Source organism: Diuraphis noxia, unplaced genomic scaffold, assembly GCF_037042655.1.
Source record: "Diuraphis noxia isolate RWA-SAM2 unplaced genomic scaffold, SU_Dnox_SAM2 contig0004, whole genome shotgun sequence".
Classification (NCBI taxonomy): domain Eukaryota; kingdom Metazoa; phylum Arthropoda; class Insecta; order Hemiptera; family Aphididae; genus Diuraphis; species Diuraphis noxia.
This window is the reverse complement of record NW_028301714.1, coordinates 37,857,994-37,881,522: the sequence shown is the minus strand read 5'-3', so window position 1 is coordinate 37,881,522 and position 23,529 is coordinate 37,857,994. Positions and strand designations below refer to the sequence as shown.

Here is a 23,529-nt window from a genome sequence, read left to right as displayed (position 1 = left end):
TGATTAAAAATATAAAATTGAAAGTAGGCATGATTGGAAGTAAAAGTTATAATTAATAACTGTAGAGCTAGGACTTTTATGTACTTACTAATAATTCATCAAATATATGCAGTTAGATATGCTTTAAAAAAAATTTCATTCTTTTATTACACTATAAAAATTACTTAATTAAATATTTTATGTATTTTATCATATGTTTATATATATATATATATATATATATATATATATACCGTGAGACCCACAAAACAGGGTAGGTACACTTTATCACTCATTACCCTTTAATTATTGGCGTAGACTTCTACTTTTTGTTTCCCATGAGTATTTATTTTTTTTTTGAATATATTGTTATGTTAAATGTTTTTAATTTTGGTTTTATCAAGGCATTTTCTTGTTGTGATTGAATGTTGAAATGTTTTGCCTTTTTGTGAAAATGGAAATTTTATTAATTCTTGGTCACCTGGATTAAAGCATACTATTCCGTGACTTTTGTATAAATAATTTTTTCGTTTAATTTGTGCCATTTTTTTTTACTATTTGTGGAATTTCATTCCTTATTTCGTTTAGTTCCTTTGATAATTTTATATGCTGTGAGGCATGCTTTTACTGGTATTAGTATAATATCTATTGGAAAATAAGTTTCAAAATCATGCATCAGGAAAAAAATGCTATAATCGGTATAATATGGTGTGCATCGTTGATAATATAATATGTTATTTATTATGACAAATTGTCGTGATTTCCTTAATATGTTTTTATTTATATTTTCTTTGGGTTCATTATTCGATTTTGTAGTAAATGCAAAATTGATCTTTGGAATTCGATGGATTTATGTCGTACATATTTAAGGGATTTGTCGATTCCAATGTTTTTATCGTTTGTATTTATGTTATTGTATTATAGCCCGTCTGATACTCTGTTTTCTTTACCATTTTTATGTGATATATCAAAGGTGAAATCTTATAGTTCGATATTATTTTTTAAAAAGAAACATTTGTTTGATATTATTGAAAAATTAATTTTGTCCATGATTATGAACACTTATGTTAGGTAAACTTTGTTGTTTGTTTCAGTTATTTGATCGTTGTTGTTATCTCTGAACATTTATTTTTTTTATTTTGTATTTAAATCAGAATTATTTGTTAAAAGTCGGCTATGAATTATATTCCCGATAATCTGCTATGGATTATGTTTTATTTATTATTAGTCATCGTTTAGACATAATCTTAATTTTATTTGAATCTTAACTACTATGTGTATAATTCTATTATAAAAATGTATTAATCTTCTTTGGATTATATTATTTTATTTATTATTATTCAACGATTTGACTATAATTTTAATTTTATTTGATATTATATTAATATATTTATTTGGTCTTTATTTATTATAAGTCATCATTTGGACTATAATATATTTTTATTTTATTTGAATCTAAACATCTCTGTGTTTAATTCTTTTATAAAAAATGTATTAATCTTCTTTGGATTATATTTTATTTATTATTAGTCGTCGTTTGGACTATAACTTTAATTTTATTTGAATCTAAACATCTCTGTGTATAATTCATTTAAAAAAAATTTGTTTATCTTCTTTGGATTATATTTTATTTATTATTATTCAACACTTTGACTATAATTTTAATTTTATTTGATATTATATTAATATATTTATTTGATCTTTATTTATTATTAGTCATCATTTGGACTATAATATAGTTATAATATATTTTTAATTTATTTGAATCTAAACATCTCTGTGTTTAATTCATTTATAAAAAATATTTTAATTTTCTTTGGATTATATTTTATTTATTATTAGTTATCGTTTACACTATATATTTTAATTTTATTTGCATCTAAACATCCTTGTGTTTAATTCTTTTATAAAAAATGTATTAATCTTCTTTGGATTATATTTTATTTATTATTAGTCGTCGTTAGGACTATAACTTTAATTTTATTTGAATCATAACAATTATGACGTGTTTAATTAATTTATAAAAAATGTGTCAAACATTTCTGGATTATATTTTATTTATTATTAGTGTCGTTTGGACTATAACTTTAATTTTATTTGAATCTTAACATCTCTGTGTGATTATTTATATTTTATTTATAATTCTTAGTTTTTTGGTTTGGTCTCTGGTAAATTTGTTTTTTTTTTTTAAAGTGTACAATGGCGTTATTTATTTTGTAAATTATTGAAAATTAAATATTTTTTTTTTTTTGTAGTGAGACATAGTAGATATACCAATCAGATGAGCCCTTCCTTGTATGAGAATTTCATGATATCCAAAAATGATATTTAAAATAAGGATTTCCATTTAAAAAGAATAAAGAAATACATGACTTATAAGAATTTTAAGTCACATAGGATTTTATGATTGATTTGTCAAGTTTAATGTCCAACAAACAGAATTAAAGATATTTACAGGTTAATGAGCAATAAAGTGTATCCTGTTATTTGAGACACATGATATATTGTATATATTGAAAAAAATAAAATTAAAATGCTAGTAAAAGTTTCATTTTTCTTTCATATTTAATTTAATTATATTTTGATCCATAAAAATATTTACCTAAGTGCTTGATTTTCGATAAACTATCAAAAGATGCACTTAAAACATTTAGAATTTTATCACATAAGTTTTTAAATATGCTGTGTACTACTACTAACCTAGAAATAAGCATACAATAAAGCTTACAAAAAAGAAAAAATTTATAAAATGCATAAAAAGTCTGTGCTCTAGAAAATATAAAATGTTTTAAAATAAAAATTTGAAATAGTAATTTGTCCAGATAAAAGAAAAACAACTTTTGAAGGTGATTAAGAGTTAAAAAAATGTCATTATGAAATTGAAAGCAAGTTTTTTTAAAATTAATCCAAATCTCTAATGCTGGAAAGAAGAAATAAGATCTGGTGATAGGTAATTTTTCTGAGAAATACAATCATTTTTAAAGTATTATTTTAGTTGAGTGTTGGAATCTATACTAGTGTTAATCGTATACTTTTTCGACTAGTCTAATAGAATTTTTAAATTTAAGATTTTAGAAATTAAAAAAAAAAATTTGTTGTTCACGTATGTATTTATTACATAGGTATTCAATATTTTAAGTGACATACGTTTTGTTGTTATTATTAGCTATAAAAAAAAAAATTCTTGAACTTGATGAAAAATAGACGTACAAGTACTAATTATCTCATATAATAGATATGGTTTCTATATGTTAAAAAAGTAAATTTTGGACCTAAAGGTTAGGTCAACACATCGACTGTCGTCGCTAGCTCCCGGATGGGTGACCACCTGGGTTCTTAGTGACGAATCCTCGTCCTATTTACATGTGTTTAAATCCAAACAGTAAAATCAGGTTATGCAGTTGATATCTTGAAAACAAAAAAATTGCCTCTGGCCTGGTATATGCACTGCACACTAGTCGTATACTGCATTTTGGGGTATGGTGTGGCGCGGTGGTTTGCCGTGGTCAAACATCGCCTGGCGTCACTAGCTCCTGGATGGGTGACCACCTGGGTTCTAAGTGACGAATCCTTACCCCACATACTCACGTGTTTCTAAACAAACACACGAAATATGGATTTATAATTGCCGAAGGATTTGTTTAAAAAAAAATGTATATTATGTAATAATAAAAATAATAAGAAACCAATTGTACATTGTTTAAGTCTATATGAGATATTATACTTCATACTATAACTTTTCAATAATAATAATTAACAATAAGTATGTAATTTGAGATATTTTAGATGATTAAATTTTCTTCTGGACACTTGATCTTTGTCGCAAAAAATGTACAGACACTGTGATGTAAAGATTACCAATCACACAGCAAAATGTTATGTAGAAATAATAAATAATAATATTTTATGTAGAAAAGATTGTGTAAACATTTTTTTAGATCATTTCATTTAAAAAATATTAAAAATCGTAATAATTCAATTTCTGGTGTCTAGGGTGGTTTTTATTAGGTACCATATAAGAATAAAAAATAAAATTACCATTATGGTACAACCCGACGTTTTTGGGCCCAGAACAGCATGATAACTATAATTTTAGTGTGTTGGAAGGGGAAATAATTTAGATATTACACACCATTTATGTAATAATTTTACAAAAGTTGTTTTGCTTTAATGAGGATGTCGCACTCTCATTCTCTTCAAAAGGATTTTTGTAAGTCGGAGACAAGACAAACACATAAATCTTTAATAATTATTAGTTATTACTTGTACAATTTACATCCAATCATACTTGCGAGTCCAGATGACAATTTTTGATTAGGATTTGATAGAATGTACTATCACGTATAGTCATTTATGCACTCATCGCGGCCAGACACTCGTCGTCATATAAATATGTGCCTAAAGTTATATACATAAAAAAAATGGGTATGGCTCTATCCATAGGTAATATATTATCTAAGAAGCAGTTGCACCGAAGTCCTAAAAATCTAGTAGGGAGAAAAATATTTCAAGAGGCTCAACATCTTAATAATAAGAGCTATTTCTAAGAGGTTAACAATCAATAGAACAACTTGATAAGTAAACACTTATATCGGAAATCAACTAAGGATCTTTTTATTCAAAGTGTCCTAGTTAACCATCCGTTTGTCACGCGTTACCCAAATAGCATTTATTTTCTACGATCATTTAGATTGATTCTTATTAAACCCAGTGTCGTAGTCAGCCTTCCTGAGGGGTATTGGGTGTATAGTACTGTATACACTTATTCCCTCCTCAAATCCTAACCCTGGCTACGGCACTGCCTTCCCCGCGGACAAGTAGATGGTTAACTACATAAGTCATCAGAAGGTTAGTATAGGTTAGGTACCTATCGGCAATGGTAAGTTGAGCTCAAGTGATGATAGATGACTATCATCACTGGTCGTGACCTTTGCATAGAACCTTTCTTACTAACTAACAAGGTATTCGAAATTGTCAACATAACAATGAAAAATATTTAAAAATTAACGAGGAAAATATTAATACTACATTTATACTAAAATATAATATTATAATTATATATTAGTGAATTATAGATACTTTTTTTTTAGCTTTTATAATGAATAATTAAAACTTAAAATAATATATCCATATACCTGATTAATATTGACATAATTTGGATCACGGTTTTAAAGCCATACGTGTATTACTGTTATACCAGTATTTCATATGAACTAATGTCAATTACAATAAATAATGCGTCCTCAAATGTCAATCACAGTAAATAATGCGTCCTCTGATCAAAATTTATTCAACAAACTATATAAAAATCTAGTTTATTTTAGACTAAAATTTTTTCCAGATTTCTTTTTTTGATTCATAAAAATCATTTGCCTTCAGTCGTCAATACCTTATTTCTATTTTTATTTTCATAATATAGCTCAAGTTAATTTTTGTGGTCACAATGTTCTATTATTTTTAACCATGTTCAACTAAAAAACATAATTTTATCATGATTCAATTATCCTTCTTTTGTATTTCTTGAAAATACATAGTGCAGTCTTCATTGTGTATTCCAAGAACATAATTTTTTCCAAATTTCTTTTTTGATCCTTAAAAATCATTTGCCTGCGGGCGCCAATACCCCCTTTCCATTTTTAATTTCAAAATATAGCTATAGTTTATTTCTGTGAACACATTTTTTAAACTTAATAAGCTTTTTGCCACTAAAAACATAATTTTATCATGATTTAATTATATTTCAATTTTTATTTTATTTATTTTACTTGAAAATACATAGTGCAGTCTTCATTGTGTATTCCAAGAACATAATTTTTTCCAAATTTCTTTTTTGATCCTTAAAAATCATTTGGCTGCGGAAGCCAATACCCCCTTTCTATTTTTAATTTCAAAATATTATATAGTTTATTTTTGTGGACACAATTTTTAAACTTTTTTAGCCACTTGCCACTAAAAAACGTAATTTTATCATGATTTAAATATCCTTCTTTTGTTTTTCTTGAGAATTCATAATGCAGTCTTTATTGTAAATTCCAAGAACAAAATTTTTTCCAAATTTTTTTTTTGATCCTTAAAAATCATTTGCCTGCGGGCGCCAATACCCCCTTACCAATTTTAATTTCAAAATATTATATAGTTTATTTTTGTGGACACAATTTTTAAACTTATTTAGCCACTTGCCACTAAAAAACGTAATTTTATCATGATTTAATTATCCTTCTTTTGTATTTCTTGAGAATACATAGTGCAGTCTTCATTGTGTATTCCAAGAACATAATTTTTTCCAAATTTCTTTTTTGATCCTTAAAAATCATTTGGCTGCGGAAGCCAATACCCCCTTTCTATTTTTAATTTCAAAATATTATATAGTTTATTTTTGTGGACACAATTTTTAAACTTTTTTAGCCACTTGCCACTAAAAAAACGTAATTTTATCATGATTTAAATATCCTTCATTCATTTTTCTTGAGAATACAAAATGCCGTCTTCATTGTGTATTCCAAGACTATAGTTTTTTCCAAATTTCTTTTTTGATCCTTAAAAATCATTTGCCTGCGGGCGCCACTACCCCCTTCCATTTTTTTTTCGAAATATAGATCTAGTTTTTTTTGTGGTCACCATTTTCAATCTTTTTTCACCATGTTCAACTAAAGAACAGAAATTTATCATGTTACAATTATCCTTCATTTTTAATTTTATTTATTTTTCTTGAAAATGCATAGTGCAGTCTTCATTGTGTATTCTAAGACTATAATATTTTCTAAATTTCTATTTTTGATCCTTAAAAATCATTTGCCTGCGGGCGCCACTACCCCCTTCCATTTTTTTTTTCAAAATTAAGGTCTATTTTTTTTGTGGCCACCATTTTCAAACTTTTTCACCATGTTCAACTAAAGAACAGAAATTTATCATATTACAATTATCCTTCATTTTTAATTTTATTCATTTTTCTTTAGAATACAAAATGCCGTCTTCATCGTGTATTACAAGACTATAGTTTTTTCCAAATTTCTTTTTTGATCCTTAAACATAATTTGCCTGCGGGCGCCAATACCCCTTTTCCATTTTTTTTTCAAAATTAAGGTCTATTTTTTTTTGTGGCCACCATTTTCAAACTTTTTTAACCATGTTCAACTAAAAAACATTATTTTATCATGATTTAATTATCCTTCATTCATTTTTCTTGAGAATACAAAATGCCGTCTTCATTGTGTATTACAAGACTTAATTTTTTCCAAATTTCTTTTTTGATCCTTAAAATTCATTTGCCTGCGGGCGCCAATACCCCCTTCCATTTTTTTTTTCGAAATATAGATCTAGTTTTTTTTGTGGTCACCATTTTCAAAGTTATTTAACCATGTTCAACTAAAAAACATAATTATTTCATGATTCAATTATCCTTCTTTTGTTTTTATTGAAAATACATGGTGCAGACTTCATTGAGTAATCCAGAACTATAATTTTTTCCAAATTTCTTTTTTGATCCTTAAAATTCATTTGCCTGCGGGCGCCAATACCCCCTTTCCATTTTTTTTTCAAATTTAAGGTCTATTTTTTTTGTGGCCACCATTTTCAAACTTTTTTAACCATGTTCAACTAAAAAACATTATTTTATCATGATTTAATTATCCTTCATTCATTTTTCTTTAGAATACAAAACGCCGTCTTCATTGTGTATTCTAAGACTATAATATTTTCTCAATTTCTATTTTTGATCCTTAAAAATCATTTGCCTGCGGGCGCCACTACCCCCTTCCATTTTTTTTTTCGAAATATAGATCTAGTTTTTTTTGTGGTCACCATTTTCAAAGTTATTTAACCATGTTCAACTAAAAAACATTATTTTATCATGATTTAATTATCCTTCATTCATTTTTCTTTAGAATACAAAATGCCGTCTTCATTGTGTATTACAAGACTTAATTTTTTCCAAATTTCTTTTTTGATCCTTAAAAATCATTTGCATGCGGGCGCCACTACACCCTTCCATTTATATTTTCAAAATATAGCTCTATTTTATTTTGGTGTTCACAACATTTAAACTTTATAAGCCACTTGCCACGAAAAAACATAATTATTTCATGATTAAATTATCCTTCTTTTGTTTTTATTGAAAATACATGGTGCAGACTTCATTGAGTAATCCAAGACTGTAATTTTTTCCAAATTTCTTTTTTGAGCCTTAAAATTCATTTGCCTGCGGGCGCCAATACCCCCTTTCCATTTTTTATTCAAAATTAAGGTCTTTTTTTTTTGTGGCCACCATTTTCAAACTTTTTCACCATGTTCAACTAAAGAACAGAAATTTATCATGTTACAGTTATCCTTCATTTTTAATTTTATTTATTTTTCTTGAAAATGCATAGTGCAGTCTTCATTGTGTATTCTAAGACTATAATATTTTCTCAATTTCTATTTTTGATCCTTAAAAATCATTTGCCTGCGGGCGCCACTACCCCCTTACATTTTTTTTTCGAAATATAGATCTAGTTTTTTTTGTGGTCACCATTTTCAAAGTTATTTAACCATGTTCAACTAAAAAACATTATTTTATCATGATTTAATTATCCTTCATTCATTTTTCTTTAGAATACAAAATGCCGTCTTCATCGTGTATTACAAGACTTAATTTTTTCCAAATTTCTTTTTTGATCCTTAAAAATCATTTGCCTGCGGGCGCCACTACCCCCTTCCATTTATATTTTCAAAATATAGCTCTATTTTATTTTGGTGTTCACAACATTTAAACTTTATAAGCCACTTGCCACTAAAAAACATAATTATTTCATGATTCAATTGTCCTTCATTTATTTTTCATGAAAATAAGTAGTGCAGTCTTCATTGTGTATTCCAAGACCCTAATTTTTTCCAAATTTCTTTTTTGATCCTTAAAAATAATTTGCCTGCCTTCGCCAATACCCCTTTTCCATTTTTTTTTCAAAATTAATGTCTATTTTTTTTGTGGCCACCATTTTCAAATTTTTTTAACCATGTTCAACTAAAAAACATTATTTTATCATGATTTAATTATCCTTCATTCATTTTTCTTGAGAATACAAAATGCCGTCTTCATTGTGTATTACAAGACTTAATTTTTTCCAAATTTCTTTTTTGATCCTTAAAATTCATTTGCCTGCGGGCGCCAATACCCCCTTTCCATTTTTAATTTCAAAATATAGCAATAGTTTATTTTTGTGAACACATTTTTTAAACTTAAAAACCTGCTTGCGACTAAAAAAAATAATTTTATCATGATTTAATTATATTTCAATTTTTATTTTATTTATTTTACTTGAAAATACAAAGTGCAGTCTTCATTGTGTATTCCAAGAACATAATTTTTTCCAAATTTCTTTTTTGAACCTTAAAAATCATTTGCCTGCGGGTGCCAATACCCCCTTACCAATTTTAATTTCAAAATATTATATAGTTTATTTTTGTGGCCACCATTTTCAAACTTTTTCACCATGTTCAACTAAAGAACAGAAATTTATCATGTTACAATTATCCTTCATTTTTAATTTTATTTATTTTTCTTGAAAATGCATATTGCAGTCTTCATTGTGTATTCTAAGACTATAATATTTTCTAAATTTCTATTTTTGATCCTTAAAAATAATTTGCCTGCGGGCGCCAATACCCCCTTTCCATTTTTTTTTTCAAAATTAAGTTCTATTTTTTTTGTGGCCACCATTTTCAAACTTTTTCACCATGTTCAACTAAAGAACAGAAATTTATCATGTTACAATTATCCTTCATTTTTAATTTTATTTATTTTTCTTGAAAATGCATAGTGCAGTCTTCATTGTGTATTCTAAGACTATAATATTTTCTAAATTTCTATTTTTGATCCTTAAAAATCATTTGCCTGCGGGCGCCACTACCCCCTTCCATTTTATTTTCGAAATATAGATCTAGTTTTTTTTGTGGACACAATTTTTAAACTTATTTAGCCACTTGCCACTAAAAAACGTAATTTTATCATGATTTAATTATCCTTCTTTTGTATTTCTTGAGAATACATAGTGCAGTCTTCATTGTGTATTCCAAGAACATAATTTTTTCCAAATTTCTTTTTTGATCCTTAAAAATCATTTGCCTGCGGGCGCCACTACCCCCTTCCATTTAAATTTTCAAAATATAGCTCTATTTTATTTTGGTGTTCACAACATTTAAACTTTATAAGCCACTTGCCACTAAAAAACATAATTATTTCATGATTCAATTGTCCTTCACTTATTTTTCATGAAAATAAATAGTGCGGTCTTCATTGTGTATTCCAAGACTATAGTTTTTTCCAAATTTCTTTTTTGATCCTTAAAAATAATTTGCCTGCGGGCGCCAATACCCCCTTTCCATTTTTTTTTCAAAATTAAGGTCTATTTTTTTTTGTGGCCACCATTTTCAAACTTTTTCACCATGTTCAACTAAAGAACAGAAATTTATCATGTTACAATTATCCTTCATTTTTAATTTTATTTATTTTTCTTGAAAATGCATAGTGCAGTCTTCATTGTGTATTCTAAGACTATAATATTTTCTAAATTTCTATTTTTGATCCATAAAAATCATTTGCCTGCGGGCGCCACTACCCCCTTCTATTTTTATTTTCAAAATATAGCTCTAGTTAATTTTGTTGTTCACAACATTTAAACTTTATAAGCCACTTGCCACTAAAAAACATAATTATTTCATGATTCAATTATCCTTCTTTTGTTTTTATTGAAAATACATGGTGCAGACTTCATTGAGTAATCCAAGACTATAATTTTTTCCAAATTTCTTTTTTGATCCTTAAAATTCATTTGCCTGCGGGCGCCAATACCCCCTTTCCATTTTTTTTTCAAAATTAAGGTCTATTTTTTTTGTGGCCACCATTTTCAAACTTTTTCACCATGTTCAACTAAAGAACAGAAATTTATCATGTTACAATTATCCTTCATTTTTAATTTTATTCATTTTTCTTTAGAATACAAAATGCCGTCTTCATCGTGTATTACAAGACTATAGTTTTTTCCAAATTTCTTTTTTGATCCTTAAAAATCATTTGCCTGCGGGCGCCAATACCCCCTTTCCATTTTTAATTTCAAAATATAGCAATAGTTTATTTTTGTGAACACATTTTTTAAACTTAAAAACCTGCTTGCGACTAAAAAAAATAATTTTATCATGATTTAATTATATTTCAATTTTTATTTTATTTATTTTACTTGAAAATACAAAGTGCAGTCTTCATTGTGTATTCCAAGAACATGATTTTTTCCAAATTTCTTTTTTGAACCTTAAAAATCATTTGCCTGCGGGTGCCAATACCCCCTTACCAATTTAAATTTCAAAATATTATATAGTTTATTTTTGTGGACACAATTTTTAAACTTATTTAGCCACTTGCCACTAAAAAACGTAATTTTATCATGATTTAATTATCCTTCTTTTGTATTTCTTGAGAATACATAGTGCAGTCTTCATTGTGTATTCCAAGAACATAATTTTTTCCAAATTTCTTTTTTGATCCTTAAAAATCATTTGCCTGCGGGCGCCAATACCCCCTTTCCATTTTTAATTTCAAAATATAGCTCTAGTTTATTTTGGTGTTCACAACATTTAAACTTTATAAGCCACTTGCCACTAAAAAACATAATTATTTCATGATTCAATTATCCTTCTTTTGTTTTTCTTGAAAATACATGGTGCAGACTTCATTGAGTAATCCAAGAATATAATTTTTTCCAAATTTCTTTTTTGATCCTTAAAATTCATTTGCCTGCGGGCGCCAATACCCCCTTTCCATTTTTTTTTTCAAAATTAAGGTCTATTTTTTTTGTGGCCACCATTTTCAAACTTTTTCACCATGTTCAACTAAAGAACAGAAATTTATCATGTTACAATTATCCTTCATTTTTAATTTTATTTATTTTTCTTGAAAATGCATAGTGCAGTCTTCATTGTGTATTCTAAGACTATAATATTTTCTAAATTTCTATTTTTGATCCTTAAAAATCATTTGCCTGCGGGCGCCACTACCCCCTTCCATTTTATTTTCGAAATATAGATCTAGTTTTTTTTGTGGTCACCATTTTAAAAGTTATTTAACCATGTTCAACTAAAAAACATTATTTTATCATGATTTAATTATCCTTCATTCATTTTTCTTTAGAATACAAAATGCCGTCTTCATTGTGTATTACAAGACTTAATTTTTTCCAAATTTCTTTTTAGATCCTTAAAAATCATTTGCCTGCGGGCGCCACTACCCCCTTCCATTTATATTTTCAAAATATAGCTCTATTTTATTTTGGTGTTCACAACATTTAAACTTTATAAGCCACTTGCCACTAAAAAACATTATTTTATCATGATTTAATTATCCTTCATTCATTTTTCTTTAGAATACAAAATGCCGTCTTCATTGTGTATTACAAGACTTAATTTTTTCCAAATTTCTTTTTAGATCCTTAAAAATCATTTGCCTGCGGGCGCCACTACCCCCTTCCATTTATATTTTCAAAATATAGCTCTATTTTATTTTGGTGTTCACAACATTTAAACTTTATAAGCCACTTGCCACTAAAAAACATAATTATTTCATGATTCAATTATCCTTCTTTTGTTTTTATTGAAAATACATGGTGCAGACTTCATTGAGTAATCCAAGACTATAATTTTTTCCAAATTTCTTTTTTGATCCTTAAAATTCATTTGCCTGCGGGCGCCAATACCCCCTTTCCATTTTTTTTTCAAAATTAAGGTCTATTTTTTTTGTGGCCACCATTTTCAAACTTTTTCACCATGTTCAACTAAAGAACAGAAATTTATCATGTTACAATTATCCTTCATTTTTAATTTTATTCATTTTTCTTTAGAATACAAAATGCCGTCTTCATCGTGTATTACAAGACTATAGTTTTTTCCAAATTTCTTTTTTGATCCTTAAAAATAATTTGCCTGCGGGCGCCAATACCCCTTTTCCATTTTTTTTTCAAAATTAAGGTCTATTTTTTTTTGTGGCCACCATTTTCAAACTTTTTTAACCATGTTCAACTAAAAAACATTATTTTATCATGATTTAATTATCCTTCATTCATTTTTCTTGAGCATACAAAATGCCGTCTTCATTGTGTATTACAAGACTTAATTTTTTCCAAATTTCTTTTTTGATCCTTAAAAATCATTTGCCTGCGGGCGCCAATACCCCCTTTCCATTTTTAATTTCAAAATATAGCAATAGTTTATTTTTGTGAACACAATTTTTTAAACTTAAAAACCTGCTTGCGACTAAAAAAAATAATTTTATCATGATTTAATTATATTTCAATTTTTATTTTATTTATTTTACTTGAAAATACAAAGTGCAGTCTTCATTGTGTATTCCAAGAACATAATTTTTTCCAAATTTATTTTTTGAACCTTAAAAATCATTTGCCTGCGGGTGCCAATACCCCCTTACCAATTTTAATTTCAAAATATTATATAGTTTATTTTTGTGGACACAATTTTTAAACTTATTTAGCCACTTGCCACTAAAAAACGTAATTTTATCATGATTTAATTATCCTTCTTTTGTATTTCTTGAGAATACATAGTGCAGTCTTCATTGTGTATTCCAAGAACATAATTTTTTCCAAATTTCTTTTTTGATCCTTAAAAATCATTTGCCTGCGGGCGCCAATACCCCCTTTCCATTTTTAATTTCAAAATATAGCTCTAGTTTATTTTGGTGTTCACAACATTTAAACTTTATAAGCCACTTGCCACTAAAAAACATAATTATTTCATGATTCAATTATCCTTCTTTTGTTTTTCTTGAAAATACATGGTGCAGACTTCATTGAGTAATCCAAGAATATAATTTTTTCCAAATTTCTTTTTTGATCCTTAAAATTCATTTGCCTGCGGGCGCCAATACCCCCTTTCCATTTATTTTTTCAAAATTAAGGTCTATTTTTTTTGTGGCCACCATTTTCAAACTTTTTCACCATGTTCAACTAAAGAACAGAAATTTATCATGTTACAATTATCCTTCATTTTTAATTTTATTTATTTTTCTTGAAAATGCATAGTGCAGTCTTCATTGTGTATTCTAAGACTATAATATTTTCTAAATTTCTATTTTTGATCCTTAAAAATCATTTGCCTGCGGGCGCCACTACCCCCTTCCATTTTATTTTCGAAATATAGATCTAGTTTTTTTTTTGGTCACCATTTTAAAAGTTATTTAACCATGTTCAACTATAAAACATTATTTTATCATGATTTAATTATCCTTCATTCATTTTTCTTTAGAATACAAAATGCCGTCTTCATTGTGTATTACAAGACTTAATTTTTTCCAAATTTCTTTTTTGATCCTTAAAAATCATTTGCCTGCGGGCGCCACTACCCCCTTCCATTTTATTTTCGAAATATAGATCTAGTTTTTTTTGTGGTCACCATTTTAAAAGGTATTTAACCATGTTCAACTAAAAAACATTATTTTATCATGATTTAATTATCCTTCATTCATTTTTCTATAGAATACAAAATGCCGTCTTCATTGTGTATTACAAGACTTAATTTTTTTCAAATTTCTTTTTTGATCCTTAAAAATCATTTGCATGCGGGCGCCACTACCCCCTTCCATTTATATTTTCAAAATATAGCTCTATTTTATTTTGGTGTTCACAACATTTAAACTTTATAAGCCACTTGCCACTAAAAAACATAATTATTTCATGATTCAATTATCCTTCTTTTGTTTTTATTGAAAATACATGGTGCAGACTTCATTGAGTAATCCATTACTATAATTTTTTCCAAATTTCTTTTTTGATCCTAAAAATTCATTTGCCTGCGGGCGCCAATACCCCCTTTCCATTTTTTTTTCAAAATTAAGGTCTATTTTTTTTTGTGGCCACCATTTTCAAACTTTTTTAACCATGTTCAACTAAAAAACATATTTTATCATGATTCAATTGTCCTTCATTTATTTTTCATGAAAATAAATAGTGCAGTCTTCATTGTGTATTCCAAGACTATAGTTTTTTCCAAATTTCTTTTTTGAGCCTTAAAAATAATTTGCCTGCGGGCGCCAATACCCCTTTTCCATTTTTTTTTCAAAATTAAGGTCTATTTTTTTTTGTGGCCACCATTTTCAAACTTTTTTAACCATGTTCAACTAAAAAACATTATTTTATCATGATTTAATTATCCTTCATTCAATTTTCTTTAGAATACAAAATGCCGTCTTCATTGTGTATTACAAGACTTAATTTTTTCCAAATTTCTTTTTTGATCCTTAAAAATCATTTGCCTGCGGGCGCCACTACCCCCTTCCATTTATATTTTCAAAATATAGCTCTATTTTATTTTGGTGTTCACAACATTTAAACTTTATAAGCTACTTGCCACAAAAAAACATAATTATTTCATAATTCAATTGTCCTTCATTTATTTTTCATGAAAATAAATAGTGCGGTCTTCATTGTGTATTCCAAGACTATAGTTATTTCCAAATTTCTTTTTTGATCCTTAAAAATAATTTGCCTGCGGGCGCCAATACCCCCTTTCCATTTTTTTTTCAAAATTAAGGTCTATTTTTTTTTGTGGCCACCATTTTCAAACTTTTTCACCATGTTCAACTAAAGAACAGAAATTTATCATGTTACAATTATCCTTCATTTTTAATTTTATTTATTTTTCTTGAAAATGCATATTGCAGTCTTCATTGTGTATTCTAAGACTATAATATTTTCTAAATTTCTATTTTTGATCCTTAAAAATCATTTGCCTGCGGGCGCCACTACCCCCTTCTATTTTTATTTTCAAAATATAGCTCTAGTTTATTTTGGTGTTCACAACATTTAAACTTTATAAGCCACTTGCCACTAAAAAACATATTTTATCATGATTCAATTGTCCTTCATTTATTTTTCATGAAAATAAATAGTGCAGTCTTCATTGTGTATTCCAAGACTATAGTTTTTTCCAAATTTCTTTTTTGATCCTTAAAAATAATTTGCCTGCGGCCGCCAATACCACTTTTCCATTTTTTTTTCAAAATTAAGGTCTATTTTTTTTTGTGGCCACCATTTTCAAACTTTTTTAACCATGTTCAACTAAAAAACATTATTTTATCATGATTTAATTATCCTTCATTCATTTTTCTTGAGAATACAAAATGCCGTCTTCATTGTGTATTACAAGACTTAATTTTTTCCAAATTTCTTTTTTGATCCTTAAAAATCATTTGCCTGCGGGTGCCACTACCCCCTTCCATTTTTATTTTCAAAATATAGCTCTAGTTTATTTTGGTGTTCACAACATTTAAACTTTATAAGCCACTTGCCACTAAAAAACATAATTATTTCATGATTCAATTATCCTCTTTTGTTTTTCTTGAAAATACATGGTGCAGACTTCATTGAGTAATCCAAGAATATAATTTTTTCCAAATTTCTTTTTTGATCCTTAAAATTCATTTGCCTGCGGGCGCCAATACCCCCTTTCCATTTTTTTTTTCAAAATTAAGGTCTATTTTTTTTGTGGCCACCATTTTCAAACTTTTTCACCATGTTCAACTAAAGAACAGAAATTTATCATGTTACAATTATCCTTCATTTTTAATTTTATTTATTTTTCTTGAAAATGCATAGTGCAGTCTTCATTGTGTATTCTAAGACTATAATATTTTCTAAATTTCTATTTTTGATCCTTAAAAATCATTTGCCTGCGGGCGCCACTACCCCCTTCCATTTTATTTTCGAAATATAGATCTAGTTTTTTTTGTGGTCACCATTTTAAAAGTTATTTAACCATGTTCAACTAAAAAACATTATTTTATCATGATTTAATTATCCTTCATTCATTTTTCTTTAGAATACAAAATGCCGTCTTCATTGTGTATTACAAGACTTAATTTTTTCCAAATTTCTTTTTAGATCCTTAAAAATCATTTGCCTGCGGGCGCCACTACCCCCTTCCATTTTTTTTTTCGAAATATAGATCTAGTTTTTTTTGTGGTCACCATTTTCAAACTTTTTTAAAACATTTTCTAACAGTTTTCAAAAAAATCGAGAAAAACAAAAAAAAAGTGACAGAAAACTGGAATTTTTACGCAAAACCAGTTTTTGATCAAATCGATTTTTTTTATATGGTTGTTATTCAAAAACTAATCACTGTAAATACTTTAAATATTCACCAAATGTTTATGTTAGTGTTATCTATATACAGTTTAATTTTCAAAATTTTTTGACTTTTTTTGAGTTATTTATAGACCACTGAAATTTTCGATTTTTATGATAATTTTTTTATGAAGTTTCGGTAAAAAAATTTTGAATGACCAAAAATACTTGAAAATTTAATACAAAGTTCTTTATGAGTTTTTATTATTGTAGCGAAAAAAAATTAAAAATCGTAAGTCAGAATTTTTTTTATAAGCGTTTATAGTTCAAATTTTTACGAAATCTGTCGAAAACGCGAAAATTTGCAAATAATTTTGAAGTTGAAAAATCACAAAATTTTTGGTTGTTATAACTAAGAATTAAAAATACAACACTAAGTTTTCCATAAGTTTTCCTTCAGGTTGTTATGGAGAAAACTCGAAGCATCATAATAGGAAAAATTTTAAGTGTGTTTGAATTTTAAATTTTTACGAAATAGCGTAACGATAACGATTTATCCTCAAACCAGGTATATGTATATCTATGATATAATATAACTATAATAGGTGTTATGAATTATGATAACTACATGCAATGTTTTTGGAAAAATTGATTAACCATGTCTTATTGTCTTACGCAAAATGCGTCCTATTTGAAAAATAAAATATTTGTTTCAGAATAGAATATATGACAATATTTTATATAATACCTATATCCTAGAACCTAGAGCCTAGACTGACAAATCATCTCCGTTCAGAATCGTTTTTCGTATACAATGATACCTATCTCCCTAGTCAGAGGTCCACCCCCCCCCCCCTAATGTACAGCAGTGCGGTACCCACTTATCTGCTTTTTTTTATTTATATATTTTTTTCAAAACCGATGCACATTTAGTGCAAAAATATAATTTACTAAATTAAATTAGTATTAACATTAAATAATAGGAATACAATTTAGCGACATTTTATCGGTAGGTACTAGGTATAACAAAAGTTTAAGGGTTAGGTACTTAGGTTACCTAAAATTATTTGAGCAACACCAATTTTTTTTTGGATACACGCCACTGATGCTACACAACCATTTGATGTCTCTGTCTATGTTCAGCAGATCATGTTTAGCTCCGTTAGCTTAAAATTTAGAGTGAGTTGAGGTCTTATAAAAATTAAAGGTTAGGTTAACTTTTTTATGGAGAGCTTCTCATAGGCTTTTTAGTTTTTAATATATTTTTATTTTAAAGCAAGTTGTGAGTATTTTAAGATTTAAAGGCAATTTACAATTTTAATGGCGGTAAGTAAGTTGTAAGCCCTAAGAATATATACCACGGTCACGGAATATTTTATATATGGTACAACGGTTATCTAATTGTAGATAACCGCGATAACTGATAGGTATTAAACTTGTGATAATGGATAAACTCAACAACACGAGTTTAAACTTAAATGTTATAAATCAACATTTTATTATTTATAAGTATAAGTAATCATTAGTTCGATCATTTTAATATTTGTTATTTAATGACATATTTTCGGAATATAAAATACATTTACTATGGAGCCTTTATCAAAAATTGCTCTCAATAATCAGGTGAATTTTACCAAGATTTATTTCAAGTTATTTGTTTAGATTTTTACATGATTTACACATACATATATTTCTTGTAGTTAGATATGACTTTAATCACAACTACAGCTGATATAAATGTAATTAACACCTAATTATTAATAATTACTTTTTTAGATTGTTGCCATGCGTCATATTGTGCGTAAATCAAAAGTGCATACAATACACAAATTAACACGGGAAGCAAAAAAAATAAAAGAAAAAAAAGGAAATGAAGAACAACTTGTTAAAAATAAAAAAAAAGCTGAACGTTTTATTAGTGAATTGTTAGTGATAAAGGTATAAAACGTTTTCTTAAATATTTTTATCTTGCATTTTTTTATATATTACAAATCAATAATTTTGTTTGTAGAAATTAAATGATGATGATGTTACAAAATATGCCTTGCAAAATGAAGTACCTTCAGCTAAAATATTAAATAGTATAGACATCATGTTGGAGACTAGGGCATTAGCAAGGTTAGCTGGACATAAGTTTATAATAGATGAAGTTCAACATTTTAGAAGAAAATATCCTGATTGGAAACTATGCATAACGGATTTGTTGAATGATTTAGGTGCTAAATATAGAGCAAAAAAGAAACCCAATAAAAACAAATCAGTTACGACAGAGGTTAAAACAAAAATCCTCTATAAAAATAAAAAAATTAGTAACATGGACAATTTTGAATATACTCAGTCAGGGTCTGGCAGTGCTCAGATGCAGTCTGAAAATCAGTCAGTGTCTGATTGTGCTCAGTCTGAACCTGAATATCAGTCAGAATCTGATTGCACTCTGTCTGAACCTGAAGATCAGTCATTGTCTGATTCTAAAGATCAGCCAGAGTCTGAAAATTATTTGAAAAGCAACAGTTTATTAGTACAAAAAGTTTTGCCTCATGAAAACAATACCTGTAGTAATAAATATCAAAACAATGAGTCAAAAGGCTCAAAACTTTTAATCTCTAACAATAAAGAAATGTCTGTTAAAAACAAAGAGGAATGTTCAAGTACAGTTGACAATGTACAAAATTCACAAATAAAAACAAAAGTTTTAAACACACAACTACCGGAGAAAAACTCGCATTTGTCCACTAATGAAATCCTTGACAACATTGATGTAAACCTTAATAAAAATATATCAAAAAGAAAATTCAAACAAAAAATTACAAGTAAAATTGACATTAAAAAAAAAAAGATTACAGTTGATGAAATCAAGCCTGTTTGTGAAACAGTTGATTCATTTTTCATGACTGTTGACAATAAGGATTACATGTCTGTATACAAACCACCACCAGCAATTGAACGAAGCATTGAAGAACATACAAAATTAGAATATCAAAAACCAACTAAAGAATTTTTCAGTAAAGGTAAAAAAGTGATTGTTGGTAGACAAAATAATATAGGAAACCGAAGAGAAAGAAGGCAGCAACAAGTAGAGGAATCTGTTGATACAGCATTACATCCGTCATGGGAAGCAAAACGTAAACAGAAATCATTGGCTAAATTTGAAGGAAAGAAAATAACATTTGAAGATGATGATTAATGTTTGTAAAAAAAAAATGTTTAATCTCATATAAAAATAAAAATAAAAAAAAATAAACACCATTACTTATTTAAATATTTATTATTTTTAGGACTAGAAAGTGTGACTAATTGCACTCTTTTCTTTGTGGGAGGAGCTTCAGTACAATCAACAATTTGTTTTTCTTCATGTTTTTGTTCTCTTTTCAATGGAGTTACTATAATAGGTAGTTCTTTATCTTCATTACAGTCTTGGACGACTGACTCTACCATTTCCATTGGCTCAACTTTTGTGTTATTCTTGTACATTATTCCCAATTCTTCTTTTGTAAAACAAATAATTGAACAAAATCCATCTGATGAAGACACTATTAGTAACTGTCCGTCGGAAGACCTGATAAACATAAAATTTTATAGATTAAAAATTATTGATTTCTAAAACTAGAATATTTTTAAAATTATGTTTTTACCATGATAAGTCCGTCAAACGAGTATAATGTATATCACCAATGTAAGCAAATGGAGCTGCATGTTGGGTGTCCATCAATAAAATACTTGAATTTGTTGCAATAGCATAAATCATTCGGTATGGTAAATCAAATATTGATGTTGTATCTTCTTTAAGTTCATATAAAACTGGTGAAAACTGAACAGCAACTGAATATTGGTCAAGAGATGGTATGTATAGCACAGGCTTAGTAAATGATTTTCTGGCAAATACATAACTGACATTAGTGGTGCTTTTATTTTTGTTTTCCTCATTAATTGTCTCCATGATACCGGACGAAGTTACTAGAATTTGACCATCAGGTGAAAATGAAATGCGTCGAAAAAAAGATTTCAGTGTATCATCATGGAATAGTCTAATTTTTATTTCATCGCCATCGCCTTTTTTCCCCAAAGGAACACACTTATCACATTTATTGAATAATTTACAATTTTTTGTATTAAACACTCTTAGAGTTCTACAATAAAATTGAAATAAAGAACAAATTAATAAAGAATATTGTAATAATATATACCACCTATTTACCTGTCACTACTTAGTGTAGCAGCATACACATTTAAAGGATCCCAAGCAACTCCTTGTACAAATCCTTTATGATCGTCAAGTATTGCTTTATAGCGTCCTATTAATTTCAAAATCTACAAATATAATTAAAGTTCAACTAATTTGTAAAATTAAATGTATTTACCATTGTCAACATCCCAAATAATTGCTTTATTATCAACTCCACCAGATATAAGTCGTTTAGAATCTGGAGACCAAGATAAATCGTAAACGTCTTCTAGATGACCTCTCAACACGCAATGACAAACCCACTTTTCAAGATTTTTTGATTCATCATCTTCTAATAGATCGGGACGTTGATCAGGACCATTTTCAGGTTTGAATTTCCACAAGACAATAACAGATTCTGAAAGAAAAAAGGTTAAGTTTTCTAAATGAAAAAAAATGTTTAACAATTAATTTACCATCATCACCAGTGGCTAACCATTGCCCATTGGGTGAAAAGCGAACAGTATTTACTGCCTTTTGATGCTTGGTCAGATCAGCTGCAAATTCCACGGTCACATTTGAACCATCTACTTTGATTCGCCATATCTAAAATGTTGTTGTACACATACAAATAGCAATCAGTAAAAACTAACCTGCAGTTACAAAAAATATAATTATTTACAAAAACATGAGAATCCGATCCACCAGTAGCTAGTCGATAGTATCCGTCTTCGGCGACGGGTTGAAAATGGACGCTAAGCACTGGGTCACGATTGTGCCAAGAAATCTCAGGGATCACCAATTTCATGATCGTTGATGTAGACTGTAGTACTATTTTATAAATTTATTGAGAAAACGAAATAAATTAACTACTATATAGTTGCATACCTACGTTGAATCGTACGGACGAAAAAATGTTTGTACAGAAGGTTCACGTCGAATGTAGATGACGCCAGGACCTGGTGTGGGAAATACGAAATAGAAATTAAACCTAAATAATAGGGAATAAAGATCCACAAATGATTGCAATGACCTTGATATTTTGGCGGCAATATGTTATCAACACAATAAAGCATTCAATCAATTCAGTGATAATTTCTGTAACTCAGCTGTTCACGATAAATCAACAATAGTCATTTTGATATTTTGAATATTTTTACTTTTGAGCGGGGAAATTTTTAATTATAACATATAAATATAATATATTATTATTGTAATATAATTCGTTTTGGGTAGGTAGGTACTGTACTACTGTGTAATTTGGTTTTTTTTTTTTTTATTTGATTTTTCGCATGCCAAATTTTGTCATACAAACTAATCCTAAAAGTTTTACAAGGGATGTATTATACGCTTTCGCCGCCAAGGTTCGATTTTCGTTTGCAACGATTTGTAATTCAATACAAATTCAACACATCCTTTAAACTATCTCTGTGGCTTAGGAACTGAAGGTCAAGTTTCACTCAACACCTATTAATAACGTTATATACCTATATTAAAAATTCGACTTTAGTATGTAGTGTTCCGTTTTTGTTTTTTCCGGTGATTACCGGAAAACTACTGGGAATTTCAAAATATGACCTCCCTAATGCACCAACTACATTCACTTTTCAACCGAAAAAGCTATTGAAGTTGAATATCAAAGCAATATTTCGACACACTCATAAAAAAATATATAAAAAGACACACAACATTGTAAAATAATTACATTCATCTCTCAGAATCTAAGATAATGATTTCAACCTTCTCATTGTTGATATTTTATTTTTTAATTAGTATTATGTGACTTGATGTATTTTTAGGCTGCTAATCTATAATATCCTGCAATGGCTCAGAAACAACCTTCCCAGCTTAATCTTCCCTTGCTGGCAATTGGCATAATCATTCTACAAATACAAACCTAAAATATATTATCTAATGCCCTACGCAGTGCGGTGCAATTGATGCCGCAATCAGTATAAAACTAGCTATAACTATAGTATTACTAAAATATATAAAAATAGACTTGCATAATTGGTAAACATTAAATAAATTATTCAAAGGAACAAAATATAAATGGGTTGTCTAAGCAATGTAAATGGCCTAGATTAACTGGGTAATAAGACACCTATCTAATAAATTAATATACCAAACAATTGTATACACAAAGTGTTTTAAATTTGACAAGTTTCTTTTACAAATCGACACATGATTACCTACCTAAAGAAAATGCTAATCATTTCATCATTAAAAGAAAGTTATTGAGATTAATGATTAAGATACTGATTTAAATGCACTTATAATCATACAAAT

The 23,529-nt window shown here is 27.9% G+C and overlaps 2 protein-coding genes across 5 annotated transcripts; one reads left to right on the top strand and one right to left on the bottom strand.

Annotated features, from left to right (window-relative positions):
* Positions 1–18,515: 18,515 nt before the first annotated feature.
* On the top strand, positions 18,516–20,635 carry Rlb1 (lysine-rich basic protein Rlb1). Its single transcript, XM_015519859.2, has 4 exons — positions 18,516–18,701; positions 18,855–19,016; positions 19,090–20,263; positions 20,354–20,635. Exons 1-3 carry the CDS (start codon positions 18,666–18,668, stop codon positions 20,260–20,262), a joined length of 1,371 nt encoding a protein of 456 aa, XP_015375345.2. The 5' UTR covers positions 18,516–18,665; the 3' UTR covers position 20,263; positions 20,354–20,635.
* Positions 20,259–22,284, bottom strand: Caf1-105 (chromatin assembly factor 1, p105 subunit). Of its 4 annotated transcripts, none has more exons than XM_015519857.2 (7): positions 22,133–22,284; positions 21,923–22,071; positions 21,717–21,846; positions 21,437–21,658; positions 21,274–21,370; positions 20,711–21,205; positions 20,259–20,634 (listed from the first exon to the last, which is right to left on the bottom strand). In XM_015519857.2, the coding sequence occupies exons 2-7, from the start codon at positions 22,046–22,048 to the stop codon at positions 20,325–20,327; spliced, it is 1,380 nt and encodes a 459-aa protein (XP_015375343.1). In that variant the 5' UTR covers positions 22,049–22,071; positions 22,133–22,284; the 3' UTR covers positions 20,259–20,324. The 4 variants fall into 4 exon arrangements, with proteins under 4 accessions (XP_015375343.1, XP_015375344.1, XP_015375342.1 ...); XM_015519858.2 differs by having other exon boundaries at positions 21,923–22,063; positions 22,129–22,256; XM_015519856.2 differs by having other exon boundaries at positions 22,129–22,251.
* Positions 22,285–23,529: the final 1,245 nt, after the last annotated feature.